Source organism: Dermacentor silvarum, chromosome 3 (genome assembly GCF_013339745.2).
Source record: "Dermacentor silvarum isolate Dsil-2018 chromosome 3, BIME_Dsil_1.4, whole genome shotgun sequence".
Taxonomy (NCBI): domain Eukaryota; kingdom Metazoa; phylum Arthropoda; class Arachnida; order Ixodida; family Ixodidae; genus Dermacentor; species Dermacentor silvarum.
This window is the reverse complement of record NC_051156.1, coordinates 230,434,250-230,447,323: the sequence shown is the minus strand read 5'-3', so window position 1 is coordinate 230,447,323 and position 13,074 is coordinate 230,434,250. Positions and strand designations below refer to the sequence as shown.

The 13,074-nt window shown below is 46.8% G+C and overlaps 2 protein-coding genes across 6 annotated transcripts in view; both read right to left on the bottom strand.

Annotated features, from left to right (window-relative positions):
* The window catches only part of LOC119446851 (serine/arginine repetitive matrix protein 2), a 186,606-nt gene that overhangs the window by 146,322 nt on the left and 27,210 nt on the right, over positions 1-13,074 (bottom strand). The gene's annotated exons all lie outside the window — the stretch shown is intronic.
* LOC125944449 (uncharacterized) lies at positions 7,914-11,304 on the bottom strand. The gene is made up of 2 exons (XM_049664958.1): positions 10,582-11,304; positions 7,914-10,332 (listed from the first exon to the last, which is right to left on the bottom strand). Exons 1-2 carry the CDS (start codon positions 11,276-11,278, stop codon positions 9,674-9,676), a joined length of 1,356 nt encoding a protein of 451 aa, XP_049520915.1. The 5' UTR covers positions 11,279-11,304; the 3' UTR covers positions 7,914-9,673.

Sequence of the window (13,074 nt, the reverse complement as noted above, 5' to 3'; positions counted from 1 at the left end):
TTAAGGGGTGCGATCTCGCGGTGGTTACGACTCTATTTAGGAGTGAGCGGAGGTTATGCTTATAAGCCGAAGGAGAGCTGTACAAGTTGAGAATGAAAATGTTACGCCGGATTTTGCCATTGGGGATGATTTCAATTAATTGTGCCTCGAGACCGGATCTCTTATCCGAGTTACAAATTTTGACTTCGTGCTCTTGAAAAGAGATGTCTTTCTTGACAAACGTGGCGATACCTCTGCCATTTTCTCCCTTTTGGCTAACCGAACGGTAGCCCGATAGATTTACATTAGCAACAATTCCTAATGTTGGTCATGCATTATATGCTGACATTACAATCTGGTGTCCCGGAGGATCGGAGGCGACGGTCGAACAAGCTCTACAGGAGGCTCTAGACGTTACAGTCTTTCCTGGACGGTATGGGACTTGCAATCTCGCCTGGAAAGTCGGAACTCCTGCTGTACAGACAGGCTAGACGAGGTGCTAGGGGACTCACCCCACTCGATCAGGTGCCCATTAGTGTTCGTACCAGGGATGGGTATACCATCCCTAGAGTAGACTCTATCAAAATTCTAGGGCATTTATTAGACTCGAAGGGCTGCAACGCAAAGTATAGCTCATCTCACCACGAAAACAGAGAACATTCTCAGATTAATTATGAGAGTGTCCAACAAGAAAGGCAGCATAGGTGAGGATATAGTCCTTAGGGCTCACCATGCTTTCCTCATGAGCCATGTCATTTACATAGTCGCGGCCCTCAACTGGACAAAAACAGAGAAAGATAAATTAGATACGCTCATGCGCAAAAGTGTCAAAAAGGTGCTTGGTGTTCCAATCACGGCTAGCATAGAGAAACTCATGAAGTTGGGAGTACACAACACCACTTTGCAGTTAATTGAAGCGCAAAGATCAGCACAAATTATTAGATTATTGAACTCCAAAGCAGGCAGAAGACTGTTGGATGCGGCAGGCCTCCGTCCTAGTTTTAATCGGGGAGAAACCACGCAACTTGATAATCAAACAATGAATTCCTTTATTGTAGACCCTTTTCCAAGAAACGTCCACCCACAACACAATAAAGGTCGAAGATTGGCAAGGGCTAGAGCTTTCCTAAAGAACTTATCCAGAACGGAGACCTTTGTTGACACGGCGCGACACACGAGCTCCGACAAGTTTTTCGTAGCTATAGTCAATGACAAGGGAGATCTCCTCTCGGCAGCTTCGCTAAAGACCTCATTGGTCGACGTGGCGGAGCAGGCTGCTATAGCTCTCGCATTACTTGATACAACATGCACTACAGTTTACACGGACTCCCGAGCGGCAATTAGAGCGTTCGCATCGGGATTGATAGCCAAACAGGCAGCCAGGATTCTCAACGGCAGACCCCCCTCAGACACTATTCATCACATAGTCTGGTTCCCAGCACACATGGGATCAGACGTATTACAGGGTCACCTGAACCCCAATGAGATAGCCCACGACCGTGCGCAAGGTTTCATATGCCACGACGGGACGGTGTCTCGGGTGAGTTCGGGAGAGCTCTTCCACAGTGATCCTCTAGTTACTTTTCACGAAATCACATCACATTACAGAGGGGATAGGCAGAGTTTTCTCTCCCCCCATCGTAAGCTCAACAGATCACAACCTAGCACGCTCTGCATGCTCCAGACGGGGTCCTACCCCTCTAGGGGCTTTCTGAACAAACTTCACCCCAACATCGATCCATTCTGCCCAGATTGTGGCACTGAATTTTGCTAATTAAATCACATGCTCTGGCAGTGCCCTGTGTTACAGGATTTTAACCAAGAAGAAGACTGGACGAAGGCCATCACAGATCCCAGACAAGACGTCCAACTCCTGGCTGTCCAGAGGGCCCGTGAACGAGCGGAAAGGCACGGCCTCTCTGTTCCAACATGGGACTAACCAACGGCTAGCAGGCCCCCCTGCCTAGCTTCTCAGGACCTAAATAAAGTGTTTACTACTACTACTAGCCCCAGTGTCTATTAAGGCTCCCACGTGTACTCCTTCTACGAAAATAGATAGCATATTATGCGACGCGCTGGAGAAATTCTGTCCTGTCGAGCAATGCAGCTTTTCCTCCAAAAGCTGCATAATTTAGCGATGGTCGGCGAATGGAGAGGCTGGTCGAAGTGGCGACGTAGAGCGACGAAGGGGTGGCGGCGAGTGGCGTCTGGCAGGACGGTAGCTAGGAGCCGTTGCGCAGGTTGCAGGTGGCGATGAAGAGCGGTCGGAATGCGGAGCATAAGGACGGCGTTGGAAAGAGGTCCCAGCAGAAAAGTCGTCCCGTTCGCAAGTGCCAAATCCACGCCGCTCGTCTTGCTGCCGCTTGTGACGTGCGATGTGGCCACGATATCCACAGTAGTAACATATAGACCTTTCCACGAGGGCACTTCCGACGGTCTGGCGTGGAGAATATGTGTCAGTGTTGCCTGTTCGGTCTGGACTGTGGGCTTGCCTTGCGCTTGCATTGCAGAGTGGTAGCTTTCCTTCGATGTTTCCGTTTATTTTTGTCACGAATTACTTACGCTCGTATATAATGGCATATATACTCATCAAAAGGCTACAGGCCAGCACGTGGCGTAGAAACGCGCTAAATGAGCCCACACAAGTAAGAACGCAAAAAACGGTATTCGCATGGGTACGCGAACAATAGCATCATGCTTGCAAGAATAACAGTAACGAGAAAAATAAATTATTCGCACAGTCGATCAAGTGAAATACTTACGTGCGTGCAGTGACCGCTTCGCTGACCACTAAGCGCTTTTCACTCATGGTCAGTAGTGGTTTACAGTCATATGCATATGTATTTATTCGACAATTGTTAAGACTCGACATTACTTTATTATGAACATAGCACAGTGAGACGGTGTAAGGGAAACAAGAGAAAGAGCAGAGATGGCCCTAACGCAGCAATATTATTGGCTTATTTCGCTTCAGAGATAGCGCACATGAACAATTCTTGCCGTACGCGATACCTTCAATACAAACTTCGCGCACGATCTACGTTAAGGTTCACCGTGAGCGAAGCTTGTTCCGAATTCAGACATTCGAAAGAAAAGCCATCCCAGGTAAACAAACGTAAAAAATATGTAAACAAATATATCTTTATAACAAGTCCTGCTATAATCCCTATTGGGATGGACAGTATGTATAAATAAATACTAAATACTAAAAATAAAAATCTAGCACCTGGGCTGTATCAGTTGATTGATTTGTAGGGTTTATTGGTGCAAGGGCCGGCCAAAGAGCGCCAAGTCGATGATCCGTGTTTCTCAATGATATACGAGTTAAATGCGAGGAGTATATAAAACACGGCTGTATAGAGGCCTAAAAACATTCGCTGAAAAGTTTAAGATATAGATGTGGTGCAATGTGGCTGTAAAAAGGCCTCAAATTTACTCGCTCTAAAGTGCGTAAAATACAAGTATATACATATTAAAATGACAGTGATTGATCGTGTCTACGATGACAATGTTTCACGAGATAGGGATGATCAGTAAAATATGTAGTGACTAGCACTAGTGCCTCAGCAAAGGCCTTGAAGGCAAGGGCTGGGAGGCACGTGCTCTAGAAAATGGTCTCATTGCAGCTACGACCTCCAGGTGGAGGCTGTGCTACAAGTAGCCTGGCCAAATTACAGTTAAGGTGTCAGTTTCAGTTAAAAAGTTTAGTACTGTTTGAAAAGTAAAAAGCGGTTCATTGCTTAGAAAGAATGCTGGGTGTAACGGTATGTGTTGGAGATAAGCGGAGGGGAAGTACTTTTTCCTTTCTGTCTCTATTTCAGTGCATTGGATAAGGACATGAATCCGGTTGCCACATTTGGTACATGTCGGAGGTTCGCTTCCTGTCAAGAGGTAGGAGTGAGTGGCGTAAGTATGTCCTATTCTTAATCTACAAAGAAGCACTTCCTTATGTCTTGCTGTTTTTTCATATATCCAGTTCCCTAATTTTGGTTTGATAATGTGTAGCTTATTCACTACTGCATTATCCCATTGGTCCTGCCAGTACTTCCTCAGTTTATGGCGTAAGAAGGGCTTAAGATCTGTTGCTGGTATGGGTTTATTCATATCCGTTTCATTAAAAGCGTTGCATTTTCGTCAGCAGCTACAATACCTTCTATGCCCCTATGACCAGGTACCCAACATAAACGATATTTTGGTTGTACATTAAGGCTAAGCATAGTTCTGTGTATAGTTCATTAAAAACAGGGTTCTTAAGTTTTTGAAAACTCATTAAGGCCCTTGCAACGCTTAATGAATCTGTGAAGATGATGGCCTTGTTGAGATTTCTTTGTGTGATGCGCTTTAGAGCTGAAAGTATCGCGTACGCTTCAGCCGTGAAAATACTTGTGTTAGGATTTAGAGCACCGGCGGTGGATAAAGATGGCCCAAGAGCTGCATACGCGACACCAGCAGATGATTTGGAAGCATCTGTATAAAACTCGGCACAGCAATACTTCGCCTGGAGTTCGAGGAAATGTGATCGTATGTGTGCCTCAGGTGCATGTTTCGTTATTTTGACAAAAGAGATATCGCACTCCATGGTCTGCCATTCCCAAGGCGGTGGTAGGCAAGTGGGAGGCATTAGAATATTTTCTGGGAGGTGGATGTCTGTTTCTTCTGCCATTGCTTCCAAGCGCAGGCTCAAAGGAGTTCTATTAAGTGAGCGGTTATGATAAAGTCTGGCAGCGGACAGGTCGCTAACGATGGAATGACATGGATGCTCGGTGTCTGATTTTACCTTAGTGTAGTATGAAAAACTTAAGAATGTTCTATGTAGATGTAAGGACCATTCGTTGGACTTGACGTACAGACTTTCAACAGGGCTCGTTCTAAAGGCACCTGTTGCCAGTCTTATACCGAGGTTGTGGACTGGGTCAAGCATCTTTAGCGCAGTTGCGGAATGGTACACCACGGCTCCGTAGTCAGACTTTCAACAGGGCTCATTGTAAAGGCACCTGTTGCCAGTCTTATACCGAGGATTGTGGACTGGGTCGAGCATCTTTAGCGCAGTTGCGGAATGGTACACCACGGCTCCGTAGTCGAGGCGTGATTGTACGAGACTCTTATACAGGCTAAGCAAACACTTTCTGTCACTGCCCCAGGTTGTTCGAGAGAGCAGCTTGAGGAGGTTCATGGTCTTCAGGCACTTTTCTTTAATATATTTTAAGTGGGGAATGAAGTTAAGTTTTGTGTCCAGGATAACACCTAAAAATTTGTGTTCAAGGCTGACAGTCTTTCTCCATTAAGGTTAATATGTGGTTCTGGTACTACACCTCTCTTGTTTGAGAACAGGACACATGTGCTTTTTTGAGGGCTCAATCTAATACCATTCTCGCCCGCCCACTTTGAGAATCTATTCAAACCAAGCTGTAGCTGCCTCTCACAAATGCTAAGGTTGCACGACCTGAACCCTATCTGTACATCGTCCACATACATGGAGTAAAAGAGTGTGCGAGGTAATATAGTATGTAGGGAGTTCATTTTAAAAATAAATAGCGTGCAGCTCAGTACTCCGCCCTGCGGTACACCTGTCTCCTGTATGAATGGTCGAGACTGCACGTTGCCAACTCTAACACGAAATGTCCTGTCAGAGAGATGACTTTCAATTAGTCTCAGCAAGTTGCCGCGAATTGCCCATTGCAGAAAGATCCCGAAGAATCCCGAAGCGCCACGTAGTATCATACACCTCCTCCATGTCAAGAAAGACTAATAGTACAAGCTGTTTGTGGACAAAGGCATCCCTGATGTACATTTCCATGCGCACAAGCTAATGTGTCGTCGATCTGCCCTCTCTGATACCACATTGATATGGGTCTAATTTCTTGTTTATTTCTAGATAGTGGACCAGGCGCCTGTTTACCATCTTCTCAAAAAGTTTGCATAAGCAGCTTGTCAACGTTATAGGCCTATAACTATTTGCCAAAGAAGGGTCCTTACCCTGTTTCAAAATGGGAATTACAATGGCCGCTTTCCAAGCAGAGGGAATGTCGCCGGAAGACCATATAGAATTGTAGAGGCAAAGAAGGGTTTTTTGCGTTTCAGACGGCAAGTGTTTTCATATAGGATGCGGTCAGAACCTGGGGCAGATCTGTTGCAGCTGTTTAGTGCTGCCTGAAGCTCTGCCATGCAAAAAGGTCTATTGTATGCCTCGTACCTTGTGCCTTTCCGTTCTAATGGTTGTCCTTCTATTTCCCTTTTGTACCTTTGGAATGTTTGAGAGTAGTGCGACAAGCTGGACATCTGTTCGAAGTGTGCGCCAAGAAAGTATCTTCCATGCTGTCGCCCTGCACCAAAGGCAGCGAGTGTCGACCCTTTATACTCTTCACCCTATTCCAGACCTTCGTTACATCAGTGTAATGCCCGATATATACTTTCTGCAACTCTCTCTCCTAGCTTGTCGCCGCGTTCTCCGACCCTGGGATTTGACCTGCTTGAAATTAACTAGATTTTCTGCTGTCGGAGAATCCCGAAGTAAACCCCATGCCTTGTTCTGCTTCTTACGCGCTATTCGACACTCATTGTTCCACCACGGAACACGGCGTTTTGTGGACAATCCACTTGTTACAGGGATACATTTGGAAGAGGTGTCAAGGAGAAAAACCATAAAATATTTAACCGCAGCGTCTATGCTTAAATCATACATGTCGTCCCACGATAAAGAGGCAAGATTTTTCAACTTTTCCCAGTCAGCTGAGTCAGGTTTCCAGCGAGGGAATTCTGGAAGACATTCATTAGACATTGGTGCGCATAGAACTACCGGGAAATGGTCACTCCCATAAGGGTTTTTAATAACTTTCCATTTAAAGTAGGGTAGAAGAGTAGGACATGCAATACTAAGGTCTATTGAGGAGTATGTTTTGTTTGCCAGATTATAATACGTGGGCTCTTTCCCATTCAAAAGACATGCACCTGAAGAAAAAAGGAACTGTTCAATCAAGCGACCTCTCTCATCGCAGCGTGAGTCGCCCCATAGGTTGCTGTGTGCATTTAAATCTCCAAGCACAAGATACGGTTCAGGTAGCTGATCTATTAATGTTTGGAATTCTTGTTTACGGAGCCGATAGTGCGGGGGTATGTACAAAGAGCAGATGGTAATAAGCTTGTTTAGAAGCACAGCTCGAACGGCCACTGCCTCTAGGGGCGCTTGAAGTTGTAGATGTTGACACGCTATACCTTTATGGAGTATAATGGCTACACAACCAGATGATGCGATGGCATCATCACGATCTTTATGGAAGATAACATGATGAAGAAAGTTTGTATGTTTTGATTTTAAGTGTGTTTCCTGTACACACAGCACTTTTGGATTGTGTTGGTAAAGAAGTTCTTGGATATCGTCGAGATTCCTAAGAAGGCCTCTGACGTTCCACTGCATAATTTGCGTGTCCATAATGAAGTTAAATTGGTGCTGTGTATACGAAAAAGAACGTGTTTTAGGCTACAGGGCCGTTTGCGGCCCTGTATTTTTGGTTTTGTCTTTTCTAGAGCGGTCTAAAGAATTTGGCCGCTCTTTAGGTGCTGGCTGCACCACCTTGCTTGGAGTAGTGTCCATAGTCTCTTGTGAAGCGCTGGACACTCGCTCTAACAAGCGATGTGTACGTCGTGTAGCCTTCGTCTTGAGGGACGAAGGCTGTGGCCTCACCAGCCCGGAGGCCGATGAAGCCTCCTTAGCCTCTGAGCTGCGATGGCTGCTGCTAGCGCTAGTGGAGGCCTCTGGTGTGGTCGATTTTGAGGAGGGCAGGGCAACCTGAGCTGCTCCCACCATGGGGGCGGGTGGCAGTCGCCTCAGTACACTGCACGTGCCTTGGGCGACCACCGGGGTCCATCGAGGTGCTGCCCCCTGTTGCACCACTTCGGCCAAAGAAGTTTTTATTGAAAATGAAGGTGAGAGACGCTGTCGTGCTTCCCGGAAACTGATATTCTCTTTGACTTTGATAGTAATTATCTCTTTTTCTTTTTTCCAGCCTGCGCAAGATCTGGAATATGCAGGGTGGCTGCCATCGCAGTTCGCACAATGGGCCTCAGCAGTACATTCGTCAGCAGAGTGATCTTTTGTAGTGCATTTCACACAAGTTAGTCGTCCTCGGCAGCTTTGAGAGGCATGGCCAAACCTCTGACACTTGTAGCAGCATCGTGGATTTGGAATGTAAGGTCTTACACGCAGTTTGAGGTAGCCTGTTTCTATTGCATCTGGGAGTGTGCTAGGGTCAAAAGTAAGTACTATGTGTTTGGTTGGTAGTTCTTTGTTGTCACGCCTGATTTTTATGCGTTGTATGTTTATAACGTTTTCTTCTTTCCATCCATTCAGGAGTTCTTAATCAGTAAAATCCATGAGGTCGTCGTCTGAAACCACACCCTTGACGGTGTTCATTGTTCGACGTGCGCTAACAGATATGGTTTTATCGCCAAATGCCACTAGGTTTGTTAGTTTCTCGTACTGCATTTTGTCTCTTACTTCAATCAGAAGGTCCCCACTTGCCATCTTGGAGACTTTGTAGCCAATTCCAATGACCTCCGTGAGACATTTTGATACCAAGAAAGGTGAAATGTTTGTCGCTTTTTTGTCGGCGTTTTCACAGTGAATCACATGATACTTAGGGAATGTGTCCGGTTTCTTCAGAAAGAATTCAAAGGTTGCATTGGTGCGCCCCCTTTTCGGGAGACGATCAGGTGAGAAGGGTTTCGAGGGTCCCATGGAATGTGTTGTTTCTTCGGTATCAATGCCAGTCACCCACCACCGAGCCCAACGAGGGGACATGGCAGAGATTGTTGTGAAGCAAGCCCTGCCATGCCAACTGTACATTGTTACTATAACCACATATGTTATAACCAAGGTTATAACACACCAGGTTAACCCTTGCTGCCTGGGAAATTAGAAGAAAAAGGAAGTGAAAAGAAGACAGGAAAGATTTAAAGCGAGAGAGAAATACGAAGATTTGAGAGGGGGACAGGAAAAGGCAACTACCGATTTCCCCCGGGTGGGTCAGTCCGGGGGTGCCATTTACGTGAAGCAGAGGCCAATGAGGTGTGTTGCCTCCGCCGAGGGGCCATAAAGGTCCAAACACCCGGCATCGGCTCAACCCCCAGGAACCCCCTTTCCCTGGACACGGCTAAGCCGCGCACGGTTAGACGCGGGAGGGTCCAACCCTCGTGTGCTCGGGTCCGTGGTGTCGCAAGATGGGCTGTATCAGTTGCGCTGGCAGGTACCGCGCTACTCGATCGCCACGCTTATGCTTTGACATTTGGTTATAAGCACCCTGCACCGCACCAGATCCAATAAATTTTGCATGATTGAGCTATTCAATTGCGTCGGAAGCGTATGGAGTAACCACCGCATATCAATCAACCACTGACACGCGTCGTCGGGCTGCCGGCGCCTGGTTCTAAGCATTGCCCAACAGCTACGTATGCGCCTGCTATCGCTAATTCAGGCCACCCTCAACCGCGAAACGTATAATGGTGATCAGATTCAATTGACGATACGGTCTTATGTGCCCAGCAATAACAATGAAATATACCGCTGATTAGGTCTTGACGAAGCAGACGCGGATGCCGCCGCTACCGACGACAAAACACCACATCCACTGGCTGGGCTTGCTGTGGCCATGGCACACTACACTGAGCGTTCACGCGAGCACGTGAAACATGTAACAAGTCAAGCGGCACAAGACAAGCGAAGCGGAAGAAAACAATCGAAATAATGCAGGGCGGAGATCACAAAACCGATGTGCGGCCGGCCTGCTCTCGCAAGGCGCACAGACCAAAATGGCGGCATAACATGTTCTGACGCTAGACGTCGCCCGTGTCGGCAAATGGCGCTGCTCAAACGTCGGTTTGTGAAAAGGTCTATAGGTCGGGTTGGACGCCATGGCGGAAAGTAAGGTTGGTTAGATGTGCTGGTAGACATCGAAGCCAAGTGCGTCTGCGTTGGTTTCGGAGGCATCGATGGCACGAGGGCTGGGACAACTGTGGCTACCTGCGTGTACGCTGGTGGGGGCCTAGGGACTAGAGGGTCCATATACACAGTACCCGCCATAGACGCCAACTCCTCCTTGACAATGTCACGCAAAGTGGTACTGGGGGCGTGGGCAGGAATGGGACCTGCCGAGAAGCCAAGAGACTGCAGATCTTCTCGTACGATTGCTCGGACCATTGCGCGCAACGAGGGATCGGTGGTAGGGTTGTTGTCAGGGGTGTCAGGGGGCGGTAATCGGACGGATTCGAGTTCGTCGAGGCGCTGGCACGTAGCTACAATATCGGCGACGGTAGCCGGGTCCTTGATGGCCAACACATTGAAGGAGAGAGGCCCAATGCCTTTGTAGCGCCCACCGACGCTGCTACGCGGGGCGCTTTGGTCGGCGCTCCCAACCGGTGCCTTGGCGCCGACTCTCAAGGAAGAAAACAATAAAGAATCGCAGCGCGTGCTCGAAGCGCAAGCTCGGCACGCGCAGTGTTGTTCCAGGAGCTTGAGAAGCTGGTCGTCGCATCCTCCGCTCGGCTCGCCGCCTTCTTAGTAGGAACGACGGCACGGCTCGTTCGTCGCCGTCACGTTTATTCCTACACCTTCGAATATGTGGCGTACTCTGTCTGATTCGGCCATATAAGCATTGACGCGTCGACAGAGAGCGAGGACATCCTCTATATACGAGGTATATGACTCGCCGAGCTGTTGTTTGCGAGTGTCGAGTATCTTCTTCGCGATGGCGGAACGAACAGCCGGAGTACCAAAAACTTGTCGGAGCTGCTGTTTGAAACTACTCCAGTCGGTGAGGTCAATCTCGTGGTTGAAAAACCAAGTCTTCGCTACGCCCGTGAGATAGAAGGAGACGTAGCATAGCTTCATGACCTCGTCCCAGTGGTTAGCAGAACTCACCCGGTCGTAGTTGTCAAGCCAATTCTCCACATCTTCGCCACGAAAGCCAGCGAACAGATGGGGGTCGCGCTGGGGCCCACTGACAATCCAAGACGGAGAGGCCGTGGCAGGTGGAGCCGAGATTGTAAAGTGCCAAATGGCTCGTCCTGCGGCATGTTGGCGGACAGCTGGCACAAACGGCGACCTGAGCGAAGCTCCAGGAGGTAGAGCGGGCGAGCAGAGGACGGGGGACCGAGGAGCGGCTTCCACCACTTGTGACGTAACGTTAACACGGCCTTTAATACGCCCCGAAGATGCGGTGGACCGATCACACTCGAGGCACAGATCAGTCTCAAGATGAGTCCCCACAAGCGATGAAGACGACGAAGCCGATGAGATGATGAACATGTGCAGCCAATGAAGAAGTCACTAAGAAATGCCCACAATATGCTGTAAATTAATCTATTTCTTGAAAAAAAAAATTCGCAAGTAGGACCAGACAGACAGAAACTTTATTTACATCATTAAGATGATGATGGGGACTTAGACAAAAAACATTTCACAGGCTTGACAAGGGTCTACGCCCCCTACAAAAAACTTGGCTTATACGAGCATAGATAACTATAAAGTGGCCTTTTATACAGCAACAACAAAGAACTAAAAAAAGAAAGAAAAGCATCTTACAACTTGCTCTCTAAGGTTGATTTACACGCGAAAGCAAACAAAAATCACTCTTCTATAGGGCATTTCATGAATTTAGTAGAGAGGGTAGCTGATAAGGAATCATTTGTCGACCATATTTCGTACGTGTTTTTGGTATAAACCAATCACTAGTGGCTCGGCACTCGTATGTGTATGTTTTATGTTTTAAATTGGATAGCTTAACAAGAAAGGCATTTTGCTTAATGCTAAATTTATATCTTTTAAGCAGCACATTATTGTACAATTCTGTTATGGGTATTATGTTAAGTGCTTCAAAAATAGGCTTCGAGGGGGAATCGAACGCAGCACTGGCAATGTTGCGTACAGCCCGTTTTTGGATTGTGTATAGTTTGTTGGAAAGAGAAGTAGTGACCCATACCAGAAAACAAATAGTTAATGACAGAGTAAAACATAACATAACATAATAATAATAAACATAACATAACATAATAATAATAAACATAACATAATAGCTTTTTGATACACTGAGGAAATAAATTTCTGAATTTCGAAAGGGTCCCTACCGTTCTTGAAAGATTTAGTGCAACATGATCATTCCGCTGTAGGTGTTCCTCAAAGAGAAGCTCTTTACACGAGGTACAGTTTTTATAACGTCAGATCCTATTTTAAGAACAGTAGCATGAGATTCAATAACCTTGTTCCGAGGTCTAAACAATAGAGCTTTTGTTTTATTAGTATTGATGGGGAGCGAATTACATAGGGACCACTCGTGTAATAAGCATGAACAATCATCAGCCTGGTTTCGAATGTCCGACACGCATGGTCATCTAAAAAATAGGCTCGTATCGACTGCATATATAACGAAAGTAGGTTTATCACTAATGTTAACAATATCATTAATATTTAAGTTAAATAGCAGTGGCCCTAATATGCTACCCTGAGGAACACCTGTGGGAATAGCTTTACAGTCGAATCCCCCTACAACGAATGCCGCTACAACCAAATTTCCGCCACAACCAAGATTTTCCGATTCCCCGTTAGCTGCCCATAGAAAGTAATACAAAAAAAGTCCCTTCATAATGAAGGCGTTTTATTCGGTATTTCAACGAACTTTACGAGAACAAAACTGGGACTGAATTGAAATTGAAACTGCCGAGTAGTCAAATTGGAAGGCCCTTCCAAAGCTGTAACGATCGTATGTCCGCTTAAATGAGGTTTTCGCGAATGAAATCAAATTCAAAATACCGGTTTAAGCCACTGCAATCCATAGCCATGCGTGATCACCACGCGCCTGTGCGACACTGCAGGGGATCATCGCAATCACTGCCGTTTTCTGTGTTGTGTGTCCGGTCGAAATGGCTACGCCAACCAAGAAGCGTAAATTTCTCTCTCTCTCAAGGAGAAGGCACATACGATCGCCGAGGCAGAAAGCAGAAGGAAAAATCTCGCAGTTTCGCCCGCAAGGCAAAGCATCGGTTGCGAGAGCAGATTAGTAGACAGCTATATGAACTAAAGATAGTAGTTTTATTGGCCGTATAAAC

Excerpts from the sequence above, each read along its gene's own strand:
- LOC125944449 (XM_049664958.1), bottom strand. The coding sequence starts at position 11,278 with ATGTTCATCATCTCATCGGCTTCGTCGTCTTCATCGCTTGTGGGGACT. Across the intron at positions 10,333-10,581 it reads AGTACGCCACATATTCGAAG|GCATTGGGCCTCTCTCCTTC; the intron begins GTGTAGGAATAA and ends GGCGCTACAAAG.